Consider the following 22,987-nt stretch of genomic DNA (forward strand, 5'->3'; position numbering starts at 1 on the left):
ATGTTGATTGGTTTGGACTTTCTCATTCACCCATATTATTAATGAAACCAACATATTCACTTCCTGAGTTCTGCTATCTGAGGATTGCTTTTGACTTGTAATGAACCATGTCATAGTTACTGAATTTCTTCCTGGGAAGGTACGGTGTTCAAATATTCTGCCTGAACTTGCCTCTTCTGAGTCACCTCAGCATCTAAGCTCAGACTTGAACCTGTCATAACTGTTCATTCATCAAGCTGGTTTGAATTCCAAGTTATAGATTTGTCAATTAGTTCAAGTCAGGAAAGCTTTGATTGGCTGTCTCTTTTGTTGACTTGCCTCGCAAATCTTGCTGGTTCTTGTAGTCTGAATACTCTTCAGTATTTATGGCAGTAGAAAATATTTATGCCAACCCAGTTTAGTCACAAGTTCCCATCTTGTTACAAAATGAAATAAATTTCTTATATCAACATAACTAATCTGTTTTTTGTTTAGGGACCGTCATGAATTTGGGGACCCCTATGAAATCCTCAACCAGCTATCTTCTGGCTGGTTGTTTGATGACCAGTAGTTCCATAACTTTAAATTCTTTTAACTATTTCCACCATTTGAAGAAGACTGAGGTTAAGACATGACTTCTAACACAAGAGTGAGAATTCATGATCATGAAGTAGGCATACGCTTTCTACTATTTGGCATCCCCTACATTGGAGGGTTGCTTGCAACATATCTTATACCATATAGTTGCACTGTTTGCCATTGTAGATAGCATTTAACTATCTTATAATATAGGGACAGATGCCCTCCCTCCCAACCTAATGTCTAACTTACAATTGACATATATATCAGCTTGCCAAAATTTAAGATCTGGATCACCTGTTTCCTCAAGGCACAATTTAGTTCTTTCTTCTGTCACAGACTATTCTCCGTCATTAACCTCTCCTGTGTCAGTCACTATTTTTTTCTTGCTTTTCTGAAACAATGTTCCACTTCTGCATATTTTTTAAAAGTAACCTATCATGTGACAGATAAAGCATTCACTTTTAATAACTGGGCACTATTTATGCTTCTGAGTTTTCTTTGCTCCACATTTTAGTGTCTGGTGCCTGTCTTACGTGCTATGCTGATTTCCCATGCATGTTGTGTGTAGTTTTGTACTTTAAGAATTAAATGGACTTAACTAATCTCCTGTGCCAAAATTAATCTTCTTCTCTTAGGATTGATCAGTGTTGTTTTTGGAATTCTGCTTCACTTATCATCTGAATGGCTTTCTCTGGAGTCAGGTCTTCTTTTGACTGCAATAAATTTGACAAAGATTCATCAGCAATTCCCACAACAATTTTTTTCTCTTATGAATTCTGATTTGAAGTCACATTTCATTGTGAATCTATACAAGTCATAATTAAATCTTCTATGGAGTCCCCAGATACTGAATTTACCTACTAAGTCTTCATCTTTCAAGATTTTTATTACATAGAACATAGAACAGTACAGCACAGCACAGGCCCTTCGACCCACGATGTTGTGCCGAACTTTTACCCTAATCCTAAGGTCTGTCTAACCTCCACCCCTACCTTATACTATCATCTTTATGCCTATCTAATAAAATATTAGTCTGAGGTTTAATTGTCAAAGGCTTTCAGTACCTCTTCATAAGTATTTATTGCTACTTTTACCCCTTGGAAAACTATAACATCATCAGCTATATTCAAAATTGTGTGTTGAAGCATGTTTGGTCATAGAGTTTTACAGTGTGGAGAGACGCCTTTCAGCCCATCATGTCCACACTGGACATAAAGCACCTCTCTACTCTAATGTCATTTTCCAGGTCTTGACCCATGGTCTTGTATGTTACAGCATTTCAAGTTTTTATATAAATACCTAAATTTTGTGATGGTTCCAGCTTCTTTACCTTTCAGTCAATGAATTCCAGATAGCCCCTCCCTATGGCTGAGAATAAGTCTCCTCAAATTTCCTTCATGCCCCTTACCTTAAATCTGTGTGCCTTGGTTATTAATTCTGCTGTTAAGGGCAAAAGCTTTGTCTTATATATCCTATCTATGCCCCTCATAATTTTGCATACCTCACACAGGTTCCCTCTCAGCCTTGTCTGCTCCAAGGAAAAGAATCCCGTTTTATCTAGTCTCTCTTCGTAGCCAAAACACTGCATCCTGGATGACATTCCACTGAATTTCCTCTGCACCCTTTCTAGTGCAATGACATCCTTCTTATAGCAATGTGACCAGACCTGCATATCGTACTTCAGTATGGTCTAACTAAAGTTTTATGCAGCTCCATCCAAACTTTCCTGCTCTTGAATTCAATACCTTGAGTAGTAAAGACAAGTATCCCATGTACCTTTATAGCCTCCTTATTGCTCTGTCCTGCTGCCTTCAAGTCAAAAGTCTTACTGAAGTCTATGTAGACTATGTCAACTGCACTCCTCAAAAAATTCAATCAAATTTGTTTACTATGATCTTCCCTAACTAATCATTCTCTAAGTGGAGATTAATTCTTTCCCTTAGATTTCTTTCCAATAGTTTCCCCACCATTGATGTTAGACTCATCGTCCTATAGTTTCCTGATTTATCCCCACCTGCTTTTTTGAATAATAGTACCTCCATTCCTGCGAACAGTGAGGATTTGAAAATTAATATAAGAGCCTCTGTCATCTCCTCCCTTGTATCCCACCATGGCCGGGATACACCTCATTTGGGCTTGGGGATTTATCCACTTTTAAGCCTGCTAAAACCGTTAATATGGCCTCTGTCTGGATGCTGGCTTGTTCAAGTATAGCGCAGTACCTCGCCCTGATTTTGAAACCTACATCATTCTTCTCAATTCTGAATACAGATTGAAAGTAATGCAAAGTGATTATTAGTGAATGAATCCATGCTTTCGTAAGTCGCTGTTGGCCCTCCCACAAGTGTGTAGACTTGGAATGTTAGAACCCCATTCTGAAAGTTCCTTCTTTTGTCTTCCCATATTCAGAATCCATCAAAATGTGAATATTGTACTATCTCTTCAAATTGGAGTTTGAATGGGCTCATGTAGGTTTAATCATGCCCGCGCAACATAACTCATTGAAAAATAACAAAGCCATGAAAATTCAACTCAGCTGTTCTGAAGAAAGGTCACTGAATCCGAAATGTTAACTCTGATTTCTGTCCACAGATGCTGCCAGATCTGCTGAGTTTTTCCAGTAATTTATGTTAAATGTGGGACTCTCTTGGAGTTAGATTCTAACTTATTTTCAAATTAAGACATGATGAGATAAACCAAAGTCATTTGATAGCAGCACACACTCATTTACATTCTTAGTGAGCATAGGATTATTCAAATACATGGACTTTCAGAAGGCATTTGACAACGTCCTTCATATGAGACTGTTGGCTAATGTTGAAATTCATGGAAATGAAAGCAAATATATGGCTTGGTTAGGAAATTGGCTGAGCGACAGGAGACAGAATAGGGATAATGGGCATGTACTCTCATTGATAGGATATGATGAGTGGTATGATTGTGCAGAGTGCAACAATCTGTGTTGAAACCTTTATTGTATTCATTTATGATTTAGGTGACAGATAGAATGCCATATATGCAAATTTGTCAATGCCTCAAAGATAGATGACATTGTAATCGGGGTAGATAGAAGCATAAATGTACAGAGTTTTCAATAAATTGAAAAGAATGGCAAAACTATGGCAGATGGATAATAATGCAGGCATATAAGAAGTCAACCACTTTAGACCCAACGGAATAGTGAACTTTTTAAATGGTGGAAAGTTAGAAACAGTAGCAGTTCGATGTCAGTTGAAGACCCAGGTACATAGGTAATTAAAATATTATGAACAGACACAGAAAATCATTAAAAAGCTTACAGAATGTAAGCCTTTATATGGAACTGTAGAATATGAGACGATAGAATTCATACTCGAGATATATTAAACCCTAGTCAGTGCACACTTTGAAATACTGTCAGCAGCTCTGCAGAGATATCATGGAGCTGGAAGACTGACCTCCAACAACCACAACCATTTTACTTTGTGCAACTAGCAGAGGAAATTCCCCTGATTCCCATTGACTCCCATTGTGTCAGCGCTTCTTAATGCCACACTTGGTCCAATGTGGTCTTGATGTTAAGGGCAGTCACTCTCATCTCACATGTGCAAATCAGCTCTTTTGTCTAAGTTTGAACCAAGGCTGTAATGAGAAGCCGTGGTGTCATATATCCAAATTTCTCATGACACAAAGATAAGGTGGCATTGTCGATGGTGTAGATGATAGCATAAAATTACAAAGGGATATTGACAGACTAGGTGAATGGGAAAAACTGTGGCAGATGGATTTCAATGTGAGCAAGTGTGAGATTATCCATTTGGGCTAAGAAAGGATAAGTCAGAATATTTTCTGTATCATTTGAAGTTAAATATAGTGGAAGACCAAAGAGACTTGGAGGTTCAGGTGCATAGATTTTGAAAATGTCACAAACAGGTGCAGAAAATAATCAAGAAAATTAATGGAATGCTGGCCTTTATAGTTAGAGGACTGGAATTGAAGGATTTGGAAGTTATGCTGCACCTATACAAAACCCCGGTTAGATCCTGCTTGGAGTAATTTAAGCAGATCTGGGCACCACACCTTAGAAAGGATATAGTGGCTTGGGAGGGAGTACAAAATAAGTTTACAAAAATGATACCTGGGCTTCGGGGTAAGTTATAAAGAGAGATTATACTAATTAGGCCCTTATTCTATAGAATCTAGATGGCTAAGGAGTGATCTGATTGAAGTCTTCAAGATAATGACAGGGTAGATAAAGATAAACCACTGGTTGGTTATTCTGGGACTGGGGGCATAGTCTGAGAATTAAGGCCAGACTCTTAAGGAGACATGTTAGGGAGCACTTCTACATACAAAGGGTGAAAGAAGTTTGGAACTCTTCTTCCATAAATGGTAGTTCAGTTGTTAATTTTAAATCTGCGACAAATGATTGTTAAGCAAAGGTATTAAGGGATATGGGTTGGGCCATCTTGTGGCACAGTGCTAGTGTCCCTACTCCTGGACTGGGATACCTGGGTTCAAGTCCCACCTGCTCCAGAGGTCTGTAATAACATCTCCAAACAAGTTGTTTAGGAAAGTTCGGTAAGGGATATGGGTCAAAGGCAGGTATATCAAGTTAGACCACAGATCAGTCATGATCTCATTGAATGGTGGAACAGACTGGTCTACTCCTGTTTCGTGTTCCCAGTAGACAATTAGTGAGCAGGTTATTGCTGAGAAAGTGCTGCTTAATACCGCTGTTAATGATCCCTTCCAACATTTTACTGATGATTAAGCGTAGATTGATGGGGCAATAATTAACTGCGTTGGGTTTGTCCTGCATTTTGTGTATAGCACATACTTGGGCAATTTTTCACATTGCCAGGTAGATGCCGCTATTTCAGAGAGCTGTTAATAGTCAACCACATTGCTGTGGTTCTGAAGCCACATGTATGCCAGCGAATTTCCTTCGTAGTGGGTATTAGTGAACCTGATAGATTTTTAAGACAATTATTTGATATTATCATTAGGCTCTTAATTGCATATTTTGTTAAAATTCAGTTTGCATAATCTGCCGTGTCAGGATTAAAACCTATATCCCCAAGTGTGTTATCTGGGTCTTTGGAGTAGTAGTCCAGTGACAATACCATGGTGTGATGGCCTCCCCCTGGATAGTTAACCAGGGAAAGTTACAGGAATCACAAACGCCTCTAACTCCTGGCTAACCTTCTTCAAAGGTAAGTGTGTGTATTTTTTTGTCTGCCCAGGGTCAGAAATTGGATTTCTGATTTTGATCAGAAAATCTGAGACATTATCTTTCTGCAATAACTTTATTAATCAGTTATCTACATAGATGGACTGGAGTGTTATCCGTGTTGAACATTAATCATAGCTTCTATAAATTGTTAGGTGGCTGTAAAAGTCATTGATAAGAAGAAAGCCAAGAAAGACTCCTATGTTACGAAGAATCTACGACGAGAAGGGCAGATTCACCAGATGATTAGGCATCCAAATATTACGCAGCTTTTGGACATATTAGAAACAGAGAACAGTTACTACTTGGTAATGGAGCTATGCACAGGAGGCAACCTGATGCACAAAATATATGACAGAAAAATATTGGAAGAAGCAGAGGTATGTCGATACATCAGGCAGCTCACTTTAGCAGTGGAACATTTACACCGGGCAGGAGTGGTCCACAGGTATGTGAGAGTGTATGTGTTTAAACTCTTAATAGTTTCATAAACTTCTGTTTGCTGTCAACAATTGTATATGACCTTGTAAAAGAGTCCAATGAGAAGTTATCATTATAGGGCATAGCAACGAGTACAGTGCTTACCCTGAATGTATATTCGCTGAGTGGTTCTGTACTTAACATCAAACAGACATGCCAATACATGAAAATATGTCAGCAGACATACCTTGAAATTACAGGTGGAATAATAGAAGAGTTTTATGTGTAATTTCTGTCAACCAAATTAAAACTGTTTCTAGAAAGTAGTGTACAAATAGAAATGTGATCAAGGAAATGTTGAATGCATAGCATAATAAACTCAAGTAGTAATCAGGTTTGGAATAACACACCAAATAAAGTAATGGAAGCAGGCTATTCACAATTAAAGTTGATGGTGTGATACTGATGTGTAAGGAAAATCATTCTGAGATTGGGCATTTTCTTCTGATATATATTCATTAATGATTTAGTAAATAATTCTTTTTTGCAGTATGGCACAAAAATAACTTGCCAGATGCCGAAAGATGTATATTTACTTAAAGAACCTTTAACAGTTTGTATTTTGAATGAATAATTTGCGTTTCAGAAATATTGATTTTGTAATATTGTAATTCCAACTACACATTATTTTCTGATAATAATTCACATTATTCTAGTGATCATTCAATGCATTTATCAATTCTAAGAGATATGGAGAATTTGTTTAATGTGTTTTGAAATGTGGAAATTGACATTTGCTATCAAGAAATGAAAGTCCATGCAGCAGACCTGTTTCCATATAAATACCCCGCATACACTGGTTTTGTTCCTGGCAGCAGGGATGTGTGGGTGGTCGGGAAATCAACAGAAACAGATGGCGAGATGTCTGTTTCTCCGGGTGGCCTATTAATGAACACCTGGCTGTGTTCCAAGGCTCCCTAATGGGAACTGTTTACACAGCCTGAAATGGTGTGTTAGTTTTGGTTGATGGACACCCTTATGAGGTTATAGAACATTTTTCTTTCTTTTGTCTGTTTTTCCAATGTATGTTAATTTTGAATATGAAGAGGAATCAAGTTGGATGAAACTTCTGTTGTCGAAATATGAATGACCGTGTCTGATTGACACTTTTATAAAGTTAAAAACTGGTGGGGTATTTTTCCTGAGTACTTCAGGACTTGTTGTTATTTAGCTTATTGTTTATGCAATTAGTGCATATGGGTGAATAAGCTTGGAGGACACAGGTGACAAGGAAAGTACACAGACACATGAAGGTACATAGAGGGCTCATGGGGCATAGGGCATGCGAGGATACACAGGTAAGAATTTTTAAACGTACCTTACAGTATGTTTTCAAATTCATAATGTGATTATTTGCAGATGACACAAAGATAGGTAGAGGGGCATCTAATGTTAACAAAGTGGGGAGGCTGCAGAAGGACTTGGACAGGCTAGGAGATGGGCAAAGAAGGAACAGATGCAATACAATGTGGACAAGTGTAAAGTTGTGCACTTTAGTAGGAAGAATAGAGGCATAGTCTATTTTCTAAAAGGAGAAGGGCTTCAGAAATCTGAAGCACAAAGGGACTTGGGAGTCCTAGTTCAAGATTCTCTTAAAGTTAACATGCAGGTTCAGTTGGCAGTTAGGAAGGCAAATATAATGTTAGCATTAATTTCAAGAGGACTAGAATGCAAGAGCAGAGATGTACTGCTGAGGCTGTATAATACTCTGGTCAGACCACATTTGGAATATTATGAGCAGCTTTGGGCCCTATATCTAGGAAAAGATATGCTGCTTTTGGAGGGGTCCAGAGGAGATGTACAAGAATAATGCTGGGGCTGAAGGGCTTGTCATATGAAGAATAGTTGAGGATTCTGTGTCTGTACTCGAGGCTTTTAGAAGGATGAGGGGGATCTGATTGAAACTTAAAGAATACTGAGAGGCCTGGATAGAGTGACATGGAGAAAATGTTTCTATTAGTAGGAGAAACTAGGACCCAAAGGCACATCCTCAGAGTGAAGGGAAGGCCCTTTAGAACTGAGATGAGGAGGAATTTCTTCAGCCAGAGGGTGGTGAATCTGTAGAACTCATTGCCTCAGAAGGCTTTGGAAGCCAAGTCATTGAGTGTATTTAAGTTAGAGATAGATAGTTCTTGATTGGTCAGGAGATCAAGGATTATGGGGAGAAGGGAGGAAAATGGGATTGAGAAAGATATCAACCATGATTGAATGGTGGAGCAGACTCAAGGGGCCCAATATCCTAATTCTGCCCATGTGTCTTATGGTCTTATGAGCAACTCCGGGGCAGGGTGGGGTGGGGGGGTGGTGGGAGGCGGGAGTGGTGAGGTGGGGTTGTGAACCGTGAGTCCTTAAGAAGCTGAGCAGATCCCATGAAAATCGAGGAGATGGAGGAGGTGGCATATAGTGGTATGAGTTATCTACCCTCACAATTGAGATATCTAGGTCAGAAATGTGGACTGTTAGCTCACTACCAGCACCCTTATTCTGTGCAGTGAATATTGTTGATGTCAGGAATCAGGGTGAGAAACCGGGAATTGGGTCCCCCTGTCATTTTTACAATCCTCTACAGTCAGCCTGACTCCATGAAAGTAATTGCCACAGTGTTATTGCCTGTTAACTATTTCAGGAAGAATGTGCCATTAAATCAGGCATCAAAACTGCAAAGATATAAGGTATCTTCAATTGATTTTTCTGAAACTTAGTGTGGCATCTATTTCAGAAATCTGTTCATAGCCTGAAGAAAGTTATGATTTTGGCTTTATTGCTTTCAAATCATGAAGCGCACACAATGTAGAGAACCAGGAAATTGCATAATCATCTCTTTAACGAGAGAAAGATATAATAGCATTAGAGGAGGTGTAATGAATGTTCACCAGATTGATTCCTGGGTAAAGGGATTGTCCAGTGAGAAGGGATTGAGTAGACTGGCCCTATATTTTCTCAGGTTTAGAAGAATAAACTGAGATCACATTGAAACATAATGTTTTTAAGGGACAAAAACAAAGTTGCTGGAAAAGCTCAGCAGGTCTGGCAGCATCTGTGGAGGAGAAAACAGAGTTAACGTTTTGGGTCCAGTGACCCTTCCTCAGAACTTGTTTTTGTTCCTGATTTACAGCATCCGCAGTTCTTTTGGTTTTTATGTTTTTAAGGGAATTTTATGCAGCAGATAATCTAGAACTAGAGGGTAATAGTTTCAGAATCAGGAGAAATATCTTCATTCAAAATGTTTTGATCCTTTAGAATTCCCAATCCCATAGGTAAAGATTAATTAATTCTGACTACTATCAGAATCAAGGGACATAACAATAATATGGAGAAATAGAGTGCAGGTAGAAGATCAGTCATAACATGATTGAGTGGAAAAGAAGGATCAAATGACTTAATAACTATTCTTGTTACAATTTATTATATTCTGATGTTCTGACATTTTAGTCCATCTGCCGGTTCCAAAAGCCAAGGGATGAATTTTGGAATATAAACATTTACAAATTTCAAGTCTTTTAAAAAAAATCCTGCTGTTCTGTTCTTACCCCCAAATTGAATAATTTCATACTTACCCACATTGCACTCCACCTGTCCAAACAGCTTGTTTATATCTCTTTACCGACTCTTTGTGACTCCCCACAATTTATGTTTCCATCTAGCTTTGTCAGCAAACTTAGGAACATTATTCTCTACCTCTTTGTCTGAACCATATAATGCACTTTTCAGTAGGAGTCATTGGCTTGCAACCTGTAGTGGCTACCATTGGTGATTTTTTTTCTGCCTTAGGTGGCACAGTGGCTCAGTGGTTAGCATTGCTGCAACACAGTGATTCCAGCCTCAGGCGACTATCCATGTGGAGTTTGTACGTTCTCCCCATGCCTGTGTGGATTTCCTCCGGGTGCTCTGGTTTCCTCCCACAGTCCAAAGATATGCAGGTTAGGTGAATTGGCAGGCAAGGTAGTTGGGCCACGGGAAATGCAGGGTTACAGGTATAGGGCAGGGTGCTATGTCTGGGTGGGAAGCTGTTTGGAGGGTTAGTATGGACATGATGTGTCAAATGGCCTGCTTCCACACTGTAGGCATTCTATGATTCATTTGGAGACAATCTATGGCGCCCATACTATCATAGATTTACATGTTCATGATACATATACTCAGATTAGAAAATCAAGAAATAGGAGGATTGAAACCCATACCCCACAATGAAAGTGCAGAAAATTTGCACATAGTTATTGACCTAACCATCATCACAACGGCCATTGAGCTGAATGATACATTGGACCTATTAAGTAACTATTATTATTAATGTGCTTGCACAGATTGTACTATGAGATTTTGTGCCGCCATACATGTAATTCTGAGCAGAAGTTACCTCACAGGGCAAAACAATGTCAATCTATGCTAGAAACGAACTATTTTAGAACCTGAAATGACCGAAGTTTAATCCATTTCTAGATTGCAATCAGAGTTTGGAGGTGTCACTGTTAGACCTTGTTAATGGAATTAACATCAGAAGCATGCATGATGATGATGTAATGGGGTTGCCAGAGTCACATGGTTAAGGGAAGCTGTAACTTTGTTGTGTGAAGAGAATGTGTATTTGCAGATCAAACTAAATCAAGAGCTCTTGCAGAAAATTTCATGGACTCCAGTGGTAATACTTTGGATGACTGAATGGATTTCGACCCCCAATGCCCCATAAAACAGAGCTATTTATTGCAGTCACAAATTATACACACTTATGTTGGTCTGAAGTTGTGATGCTACCAAAGTGAGAATAGAAAATTTCAGTACACTTACAAGAGAAAATTCCTCTTTGCACCAAACAGTTGTTGCATTTCGATTAATTCCCTGTACATTTTTAAAAATAATCAATAAACTTGCTTACCCAAAATTTGAAGCAATTACATTAACTTGTATACTAAAACCAGCATTTTACAGGAATTTTAATCCCAGTTCTGCTGAAATTTCTCTGGGCCTACACTTAGTAGTGCATCAATTATGGTTTATTAAGAGGTGCCATGAAATAATATTTCAAGGGAAGAGAACAAAGATATCTTTCATTTCTTTGTAACCAGCAATGTCTAACTCACCAAAAACAAACTTGACAGTTCCCCAGAGGAACTCTACACATTTAACAGGCAATAAACACCTCACCCAGTGTTCAACAGCTTTATTCGCATTTTGTAAATGCGCTGACCTTAAATTATTACGTATTTTTAGAAAAATATTTCAACACTTTGATGACAACTCTCCTTCCTTCCTGAAATATGATAGTTTTTTTCTAAAAATCTCAGTACTAATTATTTACCTGTACCGCAGTAAAAGGCTTTCTAAATGAATTCTTGAGTTTCTTTTCTGTTTTTTGCAGGGATCTGAAGATTGAAAATCTTTTACTGGATGAAAAGAACAATATAAAATTAATAGGTACAGTCTGTCAGCAATTGTTCAGAGCCGGGAGGGCGTAAATCTTATTTTCTATTTTATGTAATTCTTTTACTTGAAGGAAATATTTAATGGGAATACTGTGCTAGGAAATTAGAAAGATTGAAAACAAAAAATAGAACATTGTTCTGGGAAAGATGGAAGCAGAAATTGAAACTAGACAGTAACATTTGGGAGATATTTGGAGGAAAAAAGCATAAGTGCCAGACATGTGCTATATGGATCAAAAGTACTAAAAACAAAAGGAGGGCAGGTCAGTCAGTATTTGACTAAGGAGAGGTACACTTTGGGTGTGACAATCGTCTTGAGATGAGGATCAGATCCAAATTGTTACGCTTTTCTTTCTGTCAACTTCCTGCCAATCTACTCTGCTTTTCTTAAATGTAGTTGTTAAGCAGTAAACTGTGAAGTAAATATCCTGTTCAGTATTGTGAGATTAATTAAAGGTGAATTGGATGCAAATAATTGGAGGTGAACTGTTGGTTATGGATACAATTTAAATGCAATTCATTCTGGGAAGGCAGTGACTTCAAATATGTACAGATAGATTGTAGGAGGAAACAGAAATTGTGTTGAATATTGAATTTGACTACTCTTTAATTTTAGTAGGAAGATTCTCTTAAGAGACTGTAAATTGATAAGACTAAGAAAATGATATATTTTGCATTTTATCTGCACATTTGCAAATGTCTGAATATTGTTTAGGAAATGAAATTTTTTCCATCATAAATTGTATTGGGAGACTGATTATGATTGTAAAAATTTACCCTTACCTTGATACTCCATTCCTTGGATTCACCAGATTTCGGATTGAGTAACTGTGCTGGTATCTTGGGTTATTCAGACCCCTTCAGCACTCAGTGTGGGAGTCCAGCATATGCAGCTCCAGAGCTATTAGCACGCAAGAAATACGGTCCCAAAGTGGATATATGGTCAATGTAAGTGGTTTAACCATATTTTAAATTGGATTTAAATGGTACTCATTCAATGAAAGCAAACATCTACAGCCTTATTACCTTATCTTACTGTTTAAAAATATTGTATCTTTATGTTGATTAAGGTTTGAACTCATGTTATGCATTCACTGCATTTGTGAATTTTTTTGGATGTTATGTTTGCAGTTAGTTTTCTGATGCATGATAATTCCCAAATCATGTTTTGCAGTTAAAAACTCTCCCAGCTGTTCCTAATGATCTAAATCTTTCTGTTACACACCCTAAACCAATATCAATGGCCAAATTGGGGTTTTGTTTCTCTTTTAAACTAATTCCAAGGCCAGAAGAGAATGGAGCATGATTAGACCATATGATTCATTGAGTCTGCTCTGTCATTCAATTTGGCTGATCTAGAGCTTCAACTTCACGTTCATGCCCACCTCCTTTATCCATCAGTTCCATGAAAGACTAAAAATCTGTCCCTCCTAGCCTTAAATATAGTCAACCATGGAGTGTTCACAATTTTTGAGAATTCCAAAGGTTCACAATCCCTTGAATGAACAAAAATTTTCCTCTTTTCAACCCTAAATGATTTCCCTCTTATCCTCTGATTGTGTACCTAAGTTCTAGAGGTTTCAGCCCATGGAAACAACCTTTTAGTGCCTGCCTTGTCAAACTCCTTCAGAATAATTTATGCTTCAACGAAGTCTCTTTCATTTTTTTTTATGTTTTCTAATCAATCAGTTGAGAGATATTATCACACATCTCTGGAACAGGTAGGATCTGAACCCAGGTCTCCAAGCTCAGACTTAGGGACACCATCACTGCATCACAAGACCCCTTCTCTCTTTTTTTTATGATTTTTTACATTGTGATCAACTGGGCACCGTAGCCCTCAATTACAAACGGAAAGTTTAAAGTTTTTGAGAAGATTTGTAGCTCGGGTTGTGGATGAGGTTGTAGACTTGCTGGCAGAGCTGGTGTGTTTGGTTGCAGACGTTTTGTCACCCAGCTAGGTAACATCATCAGTGCGGCTCCAGTGAAGCACCGGTGTTCTGTCCCGCTTGTTATTTATATGCCTCGGTTTGCTGGGGTGGTTGGCATCACTTCCGGTTCTGTTTTTCAGTGGTTTGTCCAAAGGGTCTAATTCAAGTGTTTGTTGATGGAGTTCCCGTTGGAATACCAGGCCTCCAGGAATTTGCTGGCATGTCTGTCTTTGGCTTGTGCAATTAAGGATGTCGCAGTCGAATTCGTGTCCCTCATTGTCCATGTGTAATGAGACAAGTGAGAATTAATCGTGTCTCTTGGTGGCTAGTTGGTGTTCATGTATCCGTATAGTCAATTTTCTTCCGGTTTGGCCAATGTAGTGTTTCTCACAGTCCTTGCATGGTATTTTGTATATTACCCCAGTTTGGCTGGTTTTGGGTATGGGACAGTAGCTGTCCTAGGGTGGTTGTCAGTTTGTGGGCTACTCTGATACCTAGGGGTCTGAGTAGTCTTGTGGTCATCTCTGAAATGTCCTTGATGTACGGTAGGATGATTAGTGAGCCTGGTCGTGTTGTGTCTTCCTGTTGTGGTCTGTCTCGGAGGTAATGGCAGATTATGCTTTTCAGGTATCCTTTTCTTTTGAAGACTCCGTATAGGTGTTCCTGTTCTGCTTTGCGTAGTTCCGGGTTGCTGCAATGTATTGGGGTTCATTTAGATAGTGTCCTGATGCAGCTCTGTTTGTGGGCACAAAAACAACGGAGAACTCTAGACTAGCGTATATAGAAAGACCACACACACGGACCAGATACTCAATTACACTCGCAACCACCCCAACGCCCACAATTTGATTTACCAGAGATACGGTAGGGTGGTGGATCTGGTCAGGGACATAAAGGGAATAACATCTATCCAATTTATGATAGTATGCGTGTTAAAACTTGAATTTTGCTTTTCAGTGGTGTGAATGCTTATGCGATGCTGACTGGCACTTTACCATTCACTGTGGAGCCATTCAGCCTGAGAGCTTTGCATCAGAAAATGGTGGATAAAGATCTCAATCCCCTACCTGCTCATCTCTCATCAGGTAATAACAGTTCAATGATTCTATTACGAAATAGTCGATCTATTCGGTTATTTAATACACGATGCTAAGGGATCAGTTGTCGCAGCACCGTTAAAGCAAATTCTCAACAGGAAGTCCAGTTGCAAATTTCAGTTTCTTTTACTCCCATTATTTTGGTTTTAATGTACATTTCTGACCCCAGTGCAAATGTAACTTATTACTTGAAAGCCCCTGCATTTGCTGATGGATATCTTATCAAGATAGTGTATGAGTTTATCAGATTAATTGTAATTCTTTCAAGCTGAGTTTTAATGTAGATACTTCTGGGAGTGATCCGTTTAGGTAGTGAGTCAACTTAATACCAGGCCCCTCTCATGGGGCTCTTAAACTGATGTGGTCCCGACCCAAAACGTCAGCTTTCCTGCTCGTCTGATGCTGCCTGGCCTGTTGTGTTCATCCAGCTCCATACTCTGGTGAGAAGGAGGCTGACTTTGGATTAGATAAAGCAAATCGAACAATAATAATCCAGAATAATGATGACACATTCCTTTATTTAAAAATTACATGAGAAAATACAACTGTTTTCTTCCCTCTCCTCTCTCTTCCTCTCTCTTAACCTCTTGCTGGGATATGGTACGCAAATACCAGTATCTGCTTTGGTGATCATTAAACCTTGAATGTGTCTTTTGATGGCCAGATTAATTGTAGTCCAGTTCTGAGGAAGGGTCACTAGGCCCAAAATGTTAACTCTGATTTCTGTCCACACGGTGGCTCAGTGGTTAGCACTGCTGCCTCACAGTTCCAGGGACATGGGTTCAATTCGACCCTCAGGCGACTGTCTGTGTGGAATTTGCGCATTCTCCCCATGTCTGCATGGGTTTCTTCCATCAGTCCAAAGATGTGCAGGTTACTTGGATTGGCTGTGCTAAATTGCCCATAGTGTTCAGGGATGGGTCTGGGTGTGATGCTATGAGGTCAGTGTGGACTTGTTGGGCTGACCAACCTGTTTCCACACTGTAGGGGTTCTATTATCTATTAAATGCTGCCAGACCTGCTGTGCTTTTCCAGCAATTTCTAATTTTGTTTCTGATTTCCGGCATCCGCAGTTCTTTCGGTTTTTAGTTGTAGTTGGATTGTAACTATGCTCAATATTGTCTTTGGCTGGTATTCACACACACGTATCTTCAGAAGGGACTCACTAGATAGTGACCATGAGCAGGTTACCTGATTGATTTTCTTCTCGGGGAAGGTGTTGAGGCTAATTTTAGAACTCCCACCTATAGCGCAACCAAAGGTCAGGTAGCTAAGCATAGAGTAGAAATGAATTAGTCACCTTCCTAGTCTGAGTGACTCAGCTACTCACTAGATATGCTTGTTGAACCATTAGGGGAGCTGAAATGGTATTTTTATTCGGAAATAGGCTAACTCACTCATTGAATCATGATTAAGCTGTGCAGTCTTTTTAATTTGTTCACGGGATATGGATATTGCTGGCAAGGCCAGCATTTATTGCCCATCGTAATTGCCTCTGTGGAAGTGGTCAATAGCACAACATTGGAGGTTAATTATGGGCTAACCATAGTAGCAATTATGATGGCAATTATGCAACAGGCTGATGTGAATCAATTGAACAACTTGTAAAGAATAGATAAGTTGACCCTCTTTTGTTGATTGCTTTGACCATGTTTTCTGAGGAGCATAAATACATTAGGTCAGAAGTTTAAACTCAGTTGAAATTCAGTGATTCTCAGCACATGGAACTCTGATACCAAGTACTTAAATGATTCAAAATAATTTAATAACATCTTCGGGCGATGTAAGAGCAGCATTTCCGAGATAGATTGAATCCAGACACAAGTAAACACAAAAAAGAAACAGAACCTAGACAAATCTTAGGACCACTGTGGCTCAACTTTTTGCAAGGATTCCACTCACTTCCACTTTTTGAATGTTTTGATTAAGGGTAGTCATTAACATTTCACTGAGGCCCACAATCTGAGCAGTAACTTTCACAAACCGGTTATAAATTAACTCTGTGAACATGTTTTACTCCAGCTTGTTTTCTAACACATTTAGGGGTCTGATTTTAACAATGTGTCACTGCATGGGTTTTGTTTGGGTTAAAATCACATCAGTTTCTATGTCCTGACCCTTCCTATTATTGTGGATGGAGTAATATGGCTGTTTCTACAGTCCTGGCTCAGTGGACAGTGTCCCTAACTTTCAAGCCAAACGTTCTGGATTCAGATCCCATCCATGGACTGGATGACAATGGAAATAGAAATGAAGTCAAAGAAGAAGAACTGAGGTGTCAGGTAGTGAATACAATTGAGAAACAAGCTGAATACAGAGGTTCGGAAAAGGACAAGAAAAAGTAGATATGAAAAACAAAGAGGGTTTATGAAAGAAAGATGTTCAGATAACATAAAGGGAGATTCCAAACTCTCCTCAAAGCACATCAATAGTAAAAGGTTGGTAAAAAGTGGATTACGGCCGTTAGGGACCAAAAAGAGGATTTAACATAAAGACAAGAGGCATGGCTGAGGTGTTAAATGAATAATTTGCATCTGTCTTTTCCTGTGAGGCAAATGCTGCCCAATCCCTGATGACAAAGGAGGAAACTCAGTCACTAGAAGAGTTTAAAATTGATAGGGAAGAGGTTTTGGATGAGCTGTTAGCATTTAAAAGTTGATAAGTCACCAGGGCCGGGTGAGGTGCATCCAGCAGTATAGAAGAAAGAGAAAGTGGAAATTGAAGAGAAACTGGCAATGTTCTTTCAATCTTCCTTGGATTCAGGGTGGTACCAGAGGCGTGGAGATTTGCAAACATTATGCCAAATGCCTTAAAGAGCTATTACAATCCAGTCAGTTTAACTTTGGTGGTGTGAATCATCTTGAAGTAGTTATTTGGGATACGATTAACAGCCACATGGAAAAATGTGTGCGGATTTTTGAATTTCATAGGGAAATATCATGCCAACGACCTTCTGGAGCTCTTTGAATAAATAACAGAGAGGATTGATGAGGGCAAGGTTGGTGATGTGGTGCACATTCATTTCCAAAAGATTGTTTAATACGGTGCCACACAGGAGCCATGTTGGGCAAGTTCCAGCTTATGGGATAGAGATTGTGGAATAAAAAGGGCAGTAGCAACATGGATAAAAAAAAATGGCTGAGGGATAAAAAAAACAGAGTAATAGTTATGGATATTTTTTGGTTTGGAGTAGATGCGTAGTTGAGTTCCCGTAGGGATTGTACTGTGACTCTTGCTTTCCCTGATGTACATAAATGATCTAGATCTTGGTGTGCAGGGAACAGTTTCAAAGTTTGTGTGTGGCATATAACTTGAGAGAATTGTAAATTGTGAAGAGGACAATATAGAACTTCAATAGAACATTGAAAAGTTGGTGGAATGGGAAGATAGGTGGCAGATGAAGTTTAATACAGAGAAGTATGAGGTTGGCACAACGTGTAAGGCCATAGTGTACAACAGCAGGAAAGTTTTGGTGAACTTATACAGGTCACTGGTTAGATCTCAGCGGGAGAATTTAATACTTCCTCTCCTTTTCAATATCTATTTCAAAACAGTTTTTTGTCCATTTTGTTCTACAGTTCATTCTTAATAACTGGTCTGACCTCCATGTGAGTATTGTGCCCAGCTCGTGATAATCATATTGAATTGGCTATGAGAAAATGCGTGCTCTTGAGATAAGCTTCTCCTTTCTTACTGTTAAAATATGGAAAAGTCAGGTGTAGAATTGTCACCAGCTCTTTCACTGAAGTTGTGAAGCCACGATAGGGAGATAATTTTCCAATCAGCAAAGAGTTCCCAATATTTAGTATTTCCACTAAAATTGTCAAACTGTTTGCCTTTTCATAGTTCTCTTGGTTATGGTAAGCAAAGGATGTGGTTTCACCCTGTTCATTATTTCACCAAATCTTTGTTATCAGGTGAGATAATTCCCTAATGTGAGAAGCCTTGAATCCAACCTGTGTTGGTTTTATTAACCACGGTTTTACCATCCTGTAACATTGATCATTAAAACCTTTGTGCTCCATACCACAAAGATGCAAGAACAATTCCAAATTTAAATATTGAAAGAGCACCACAGAATTATATCCAAAACTATGAAATTCATTCCAGCTAACCAGCTTTATTTTATGTTAAGTGAGGTATGTCAGATGTTGTCAGTTTCAACAACATGATACACTGCGGAACCCACTGGAGCACTGTCATAATGAGTCACGTCAAGGCTGACTGCAAATAATATGATCCCACTGTGTCTGAGGTCTGTTTTAAATTTATGTCACTTTAGTTTCTCATTGTGTTAAACAAACCAGATTGGATCCAGACATGGAATAATAGTCTTTGTCAAAGCTCCTTTTTTGAATAAAAAGAGGCCATAATCTATGATATATGTTATGGATTTTTCCATTTTATCTTTTAGGAATGTTGTTTTGTTTTAGAAATGGGACTGCGAATAGGGAAAAGTGTGCAGGTTGTAAGAGAAAATTTTGAAAGCTAATATTTCTAATGATTCACTTAAGCTGCAGCTGTAATTTTAACAAAGGTGACAATAGATTTAGTGCACTTTGTTTCTTTCTCTGCAGTAATAGACACACGTGAATTCAGCTATTTCCTAGCTTGGGGGAGGGATTAATCCACTCCCTCAGGCGGTTTTGGAGGATGGAATTTCATTTAATCACGTGGGATGATGCCAGATTTGGATCCCACCACCTTCCTCCCTTTACCCTGTTTAAATCTGAACAAGAAGGCTAATGGATGGCTTTACCACCGCACTTTTAATTGAGGCATTTAACTGAACAACTAATGCCTACTTAGAGGCATCATTCAGCCAACATTGCTGTTCAACTGAGAAGGGTTAGTGCGGTCATCATGTGGAAACCTAAAAACATATCTTTTCATGTTTGCTTGTTGGCTCGAAAACCGAATCTCTGGTTGTCATGACCAAGCATTGGAAGGAGAGAACGACTGGGGGGCACAGGTCTTTGAGAACCATCACCATGCTGTTGGTGCCACCCCCAGCCTGCAGCCACCATCCCATGACCCCCATCCTGCCCTCACTTAGTTATGGTCTGGGTCGTTCACTGATCCTGACCAGTGGAGGCAGCCATCACCATTCCTCAGCACTGCTTGAGTTAAAGAGGAGACATAGAGTCATACAGTACAGAATCAGACCCTTCAGTCCAACCAGTCCATGCCGAACATAATCCCAAACTAAACTAGTGAAACCTACTCCTGGCCCATATCACTCCAAACCTTTCCCATTCATGTACTTATCCAAATGTCTTTTAAAACATTGTAATTGTACCCACATTTACCACTTTCTCAGTAAGTTCATTCCACACACAAACCACCCTCTGTGTAGAAAATTTACCCCTCATGTCTTTTCGGTCTCGCAGATCCTGGGAAAGGTTCAGCATTAGAGAGCTATGTTCCTGATTCCCAAGGGAGGTGATAGGGGCTCTCAATGGCATTCCAGATGGACCTCACCACCTGAATTAACTTCAGTTCAATTGATTTCACATGTTTATGAGGTGGGGCACATATACATAAGGCATTGCATAAGTATCCCCTCTGCTACATCTCACTGGAGAAGTAACATTGGCAGACACAGACCTAACTGTAAAATGGCTTTCTGTTTTCATAACCCAGGTTTCTTTTTGTCTCCCTTAATCTTCAAGTAAAGGAAATGGAGTGAAGGCAGAAAGTCAACAGAAATGGGACTACAAGGAGAGAAATAAGTGAAAATATTCTCCTATTCAATTGCACAACAACTGTGTAATGTTCAGCACCATTCACAACTGCACAGATACCAAAGCAATCCATATCCCAATGCAGCAAGACCTAGTCAGTATTCAGGTTTGGGATGACAAATGGCAAGTAACATTTGTGCCACACGAGTGCAAGGTAATAACCAAATCCAACAAGAGAGAATCTAACAATCACTCCTTGACACTCAATGGCATTACCGTCACAGAATCCCCTACTATCAACATTCAGGGGGTTGCCATTGACCAGAAACTGAAGTAGACTAGCCATATAAATACTGTGGCTCCCAGAGCAAGTCAGAGGCTAGGAATACTGTGGCAAGTAACTCATCTCCTGGCTCCCGAAAGCCTATCCAGCATCTACAAGGCCCAAGTCTGGAATGTTTTGGCATATTCTCCCAATTGCCTGGCTGAGTGCAGTTGCAACAACACTCAAGAAGTTTGACACCATCCAGGACAAAACAACTCACTTGATTGGCACCACATCAATGAACATCCAATCTCTCTGCCAAAAATGATCAGTGGCAGCAGTGTGTACCACCTATAAGTTACATTGCAGAAATTCACCAATACACCTGAGACAGCACCATCTAAACGTACAATTACTTGCATCTAGAGAGACAGTGGTAGCAGGTACATGAGAACACCACACCTCTGAGCCACTCAACATCCTGACTTGTAAATATACCACCATTCCTTCCGTGTCATTGGATCAAAATTCTGAAACTCCCTCCCTAACGGAATTGTGGGTCTACCTACAGCACATGGACTGCAATGGTTCAACAAGACAGCTCACCACCATCTTCAAAATGACAACTAGGGATACGCTATAAATGGTGGCCCAGCCAGCATCACCCACATCCAATGAATGAATATAAAAAAAATAAACTTTCCCTTTTACAAAAGAGTTCTCTTAAGATTTGGTGTCCCTGCTATGGGAAGTATGTTGTGAAACTTGATAAAGTTCAGAAAAGATTGACAAGGATGTTGCCAGGGTTGAAGAGTTTGAGCTATAGGGGGAGGTTGAATAGACTGGGGCTATTTTCCCTGGAGTGTCAGAGGCTGAGGGGTGACCTTGTAGAGGTTTATAAAATCATGAGGGACATGGATAGGGTGAATGGCCAAGGTCTTTTCCCCAGGGTAGGGGAGTCCAAAACTAAAGGACATAGGTTTAAAGTGAGAGGGGAAAGATTTAGAAGGGACCTATGAGGCAACGTTTTCATATAGATGGTGGTGCATGTATGGCATGAGCTGCCAGGGAAAGTGGTAGAGGCTGGTACAATTAAAAGACATCTGGATGGGTATATGAACAGGAAGGTTTCAGAGGGATATAGATGAAATGCTGGCAAATGGAACTAGATTAACGTAGGATACCTGGTTGGCATGGACGAGTTGGACCAAAGAGTCTGTTTCCATGCTGTACAGCTCTGTGACTGTATAACTCTATCTCATGCATTGGTGTAACAGCTGCTGTTTGTGTGGTGAGGTGCAGATTGAGTTGCCTAAACATCAATGCTGTGGTGGGGGTGGGCATTACTGAACAAGTTAGACATTTCCCTAACACCAAGCAGCAGGAGATCTCAGAGGATGGCGTTGTCTCTGGGCTAATTTCATGGCTGGTTTTCATCTTCCCAGAGCAGCTTCAAGAATGAGTTGAGAAAGGTTTGCAATTGTCATTTGTACCCTGAATGATAAATGTAAGTAAGAAAGAACTTGCATTTACATAGCACCATTCATCACCTCAGGATGGCCCAAAGTGCTTTACAATATTTGTGAGTACACTCAACATGAAATTACTATCGTAATGTAGGAAATGTAGTAGTTTTTTTTAAATTCCACAGCAAGATCCCACAAACTGCAGAGTGATAATTTGTTTCAATAATGCTCATTGATGAATAAATATTGGCTGGGGTATTTCAGGAAAAACTTCATTTTCTTCAAAATTGTGCATGTGATCTATTAAATCCGCATAAGATAGTAGATAAGACCTGTATTCAACATCTCATTTAAATGCCAACACGTCTGACAGTGCAGCGCTCTCACAATACTGCGATGTCAGCCTGGATTTTCCATTCATGTCTCTGGAGTGGGACAGTCTTCTGACTCGGAGATATTAGTGCTGAGACACAGTGTCAAAGGACATGCCATCCGAATGACTTCATGTAAGGCACATTCACTAGGGTATAGGTTGACCTATCTGCACTCTATTATTAATCACACTGAAGGTGAATAAGTTGTTTTGTGAAGAAAGGAAGTGTCCCAGGGAAGTTGAATGTTGCCCCTATCCAATGCCAACGAAGCATTTTTCAGCAAGGGTCCCTGCATAAAGCCCCATCCCTTTGCCTCCTCTCTAACAAATTGCACCATGGCCAATAATCCCAATTCTGTTGTAACTCTAATCAGGTTGCATCACAATCCCTTCAGGCCTACACTAATACCAAAGCCAATATGGGAAGTCATTATGAACATAAACATAAGGTTTAAGGATGGTATAAATAAACAACAATTTCGCTTATGGTCTTTGCTA

The 22,987-nt window shown here is 39.4% G+C and overlaps 1 protein-coding gene across 1 annotated transcript in view; it reads left to right on the forward strand.

Moving 5' to 3' along the window:
* The window catches only part of hunk (hormonally up-regulated Neu-associated kinase), a 64,458-nt gene that overhangs the window by 6,910 nt on the left and 34,561 nt on the right, over positions 1–22,987 (forward strand). Inside the window, exons 2-5 of the mRNA XM_020512681.2 lie at positions 5,929–6,221; positions 11,610–11,665; positions 12,486–12,621; positions 14,562–14,689. Of these exons, the coding sequence (XP_020368270.2) occupies positions 5,929–6,221; positions 11,610–11,665; positions 12,486–12,621; positions 14,562–14,689 (613 nt within the window). The remainder of the gene's footprint in view (positions 1–5,928; positions 6,222–11,609; positions 11,666–12,485; positions 12,622–14,561; positions 14,690–22,987) is intronic.

The sequence above is a fragment of the Rhincodon typus genome, chromosome 11 (genome assembly GCF_021869965.1).
Source record: "Rhincodon typus isolate 14 chromosome 11, sRhiTyp1.1, whole genome shotgun sequence".
NCBI classification, from domain to species: domain Eukaryota; kingdom Metazoa; phylum Chordata; class Chondrichthyes; order Orectolobiformes; family Rhincodontidae; genus Rhincodon; species Rhincodon typus.